This window comes from Marmota marmota, unplaced genomic scaffold, assembly GCF_001458135.2.
Source record: "Marmota marmota marmota unplaced genomic scaffold, marMar, whole genome shotgun sequence".
NCBI classification, from domain to species: Eukaryota; Metazoa; Chordata; class Mammalia; order Rodentia; family Sciuridae; genus Marmota; species Marmota marmota.
The window spans coordinates 21,067,975-21,070,367 of record NW_025999960.1 but is presented as its reverse complement, the minus strand read 5'-3'; the positions used below and the strand labels follow the sequence as shown (position 1 = coordinate 21,070,367).

At 42.2% G+C, this 2,393-nt stretch overlaps 1 protein-coding gene across 1 annotated transcript; it reads right to left on the bottom strand.

The window, feature by feature from the left end:
- Positions 1 to 1,246: 1,246 nt before the first annotated feature.
- On the bottom strand, positions 1,247 to 2,176 carry LOC107148906 (olfactory receptor 6C3-like). The gene has a single exon (XM_015493631.1). The coding sequence runs from the start codon at positions 2,174 to 2,176 to the stop codon at positions 1,247 to 1,249; it is 930 nt and encodes a 309-aa protein (XP_015349117.1).
- Between the last annotated feature and the right edge of the window lie 217 nt (positions 2,177 to 2,393).

Genomic DNA, 2,393 nt, shown 5'->3' with positions numbered 1-2,393 from the left:
TAAAGAATGTTAAAATAGTAAAAATTGGAGGGGGAAAAAGACATATACAACACAAGTATAATATACTATTCAGATGCCCCAGTCCTCAAAATACTAATTCATGCAAAGTACTTGGTTTCACACATGCTGGGGGTGTGAGGTGGGAGAATAGAGCGGGTAAAGAAAAAGAGGAAAAAAATCTTAAAGGAAGAAACCAGGATTGTTAATTGTTTTGGTTGGAGATTAGTATCTTTCCTGCTTTCCTTGTCATTTAATAGGTGGGATTGTCTGTTGTTAGCTGGTATCTCTGCCCTCAGGATGCTGAAGATAACGAGGGTGAGAAGGCTGGTCTTGGTGCAGGGCACCTAGAAGTGAGGTGGGGCACTTGTCAGTCCCTGGAGAGAGACTGCACCTCAAGGGTCTTTTTTTGGGTCCACTCATATGACTTGAGCACCCTGTTCTTTCTGCCTATCTTACCTGAAGATTTCCCAGTTCCTGGACTCTCTGTTAATCTCCAAACTGTTGCACCCTCTCCCTCTCCCTTAGCGGTTCCCAGTTAAGGGGCCTCTCTCACTGGGGCTCCTGTGGGTGGTGCCCTGGTAACACTGTGCACTCCTCTGAGAGCTGTTTTGTGTTGGTCTGTTACTGTTCCAATTTGGGAGCTGCCCCACCAAAGATGGTGAGAAATGTGACCCAAGTTGGAGGAGGGCTGCTTCCAGCGCCAAGTGTCTGGTCCAGTGGGGGGAGCTGGGCAATGGTGGTGTGCAATATGTTCAGAGATGAGCTTGGTGTGCAGTCTTCAGAGCTGTCTTCAGAGCTTGTGGAATGTCCCCTGGTGCAGGCAGACTACCATGTGTAGGGGACTATCGCAGTAGCTACTTATATGATGGAGGCTGCCACATTGGTAGATGAGGTCCACAGGGGAGTGGTATCCCTATGAGTTGGTAGCAGCTGACTGTCCTGCATGAGAGTGGAGTGGCATCTGGGAGTTCTGTGGCAGTGCTGATGTGGTAATCCTGCTAAGGCTCTCGGAAACTCTGTGTGGGCTAGTAGTTGGGTGTTGGGTGTCAGGAGTCAGAAGTCCTGCTCTAATGCTAAGGCCCAGAGCCCTTCATGGATGTACTGCACTGGTGATTTTTGCAGGAGAACAGCTGTGTAGGTGTCCTCTATCACTCTCAGAGAAGCAGTATTCCCACTAGTTGAGAGGTTATGCATAGTAGAAAACATCTAAAACAAACTTATTTTTCTATCATTACTAATCATACTTTCATTTACTAGAGAGAAGCATCACTTTCTGGATGGTGTCCTTAAAGGCTTGTTTCACTTGCTGATTCCTCAGAGTGTATATAAATGGATTCATCATGGGAGCAACAGACGTACTGAGAATAGCAACTCCTTTGGATAATGATGCTCTTTCTTTTGCAGAGGGATTAAGATAAATGAATAAGCAACTTCCATAAGAGATGGAAATGACAATCATGTGAGAAGAACATGTAGAAAATGCCTTTTTTCTCTGACTGGCAGAAGAAAGTTTCAATATTGTCCTCATGATGAAAATGTAGGATAGAATTATTAATGCCAAAGTGAAAAGCAGAATCACTACTGCAGAGTAAAGTGCAATCACTTCTAGGAGCCATTTGTCTGAGCAGGATAAGTTCAATAAAGTGAAGTAGTCACAAGCAAAGTGATCAATGACATTGGAGCCACAGTAATCTAACTGGAGAAAAAGAATAACTGGTGGGAAGATGCTTAAGAATCCTGCCAGCCAAGCACAAAAGACAAGCAATATGCAAACTCTCTTGTTCATGATGGTGGTATAATGCAGGGGTTTGCAGATGACTACATAGCGATCATAAGACATGTTCCTTAGAAGGTAAAATTCAGTTGTACCCAAGAAGATGGAGAAAAACAACTGAGACATGCAGTCATTAAATGAAATTCTTTTGTCCTTAATAATAATTGTGCCCAGGAATCTAGGGATACAGAAAGTTGTAAAGGTGATTTCTAATACAGAGAAGTTCCTGAGGAAGAAATACATAGGATGGCAGTCCACCAAAGTGAGAGTGATGATTGTCAGATTTCCAGCAACACTCAATATATATGTGATAATTAAAAAGAGAAATATCACAACCTGAAGCTCTGGGTCACCTGATAGCCCTACTTGAATGAATTCTGTGGGTACAGTGTGGCTTTTCATTGCCAATCCTTTTTTCCACTTGGTTAGAACATAAAATGTATGTTCCCCTATAATGTAAAAATATTAGCATGAGATTAAAGATAGGACAAAACCCTTTAAAAAGATTCATAAAGATGAGTTTTATGTAAAATAAAAAGAAACATTGTCCTCACCAGTATCCCTCTCCCATTTCCATTGTATCTCACATCCAAATATTGTGTATTACCTAAGTCAAATA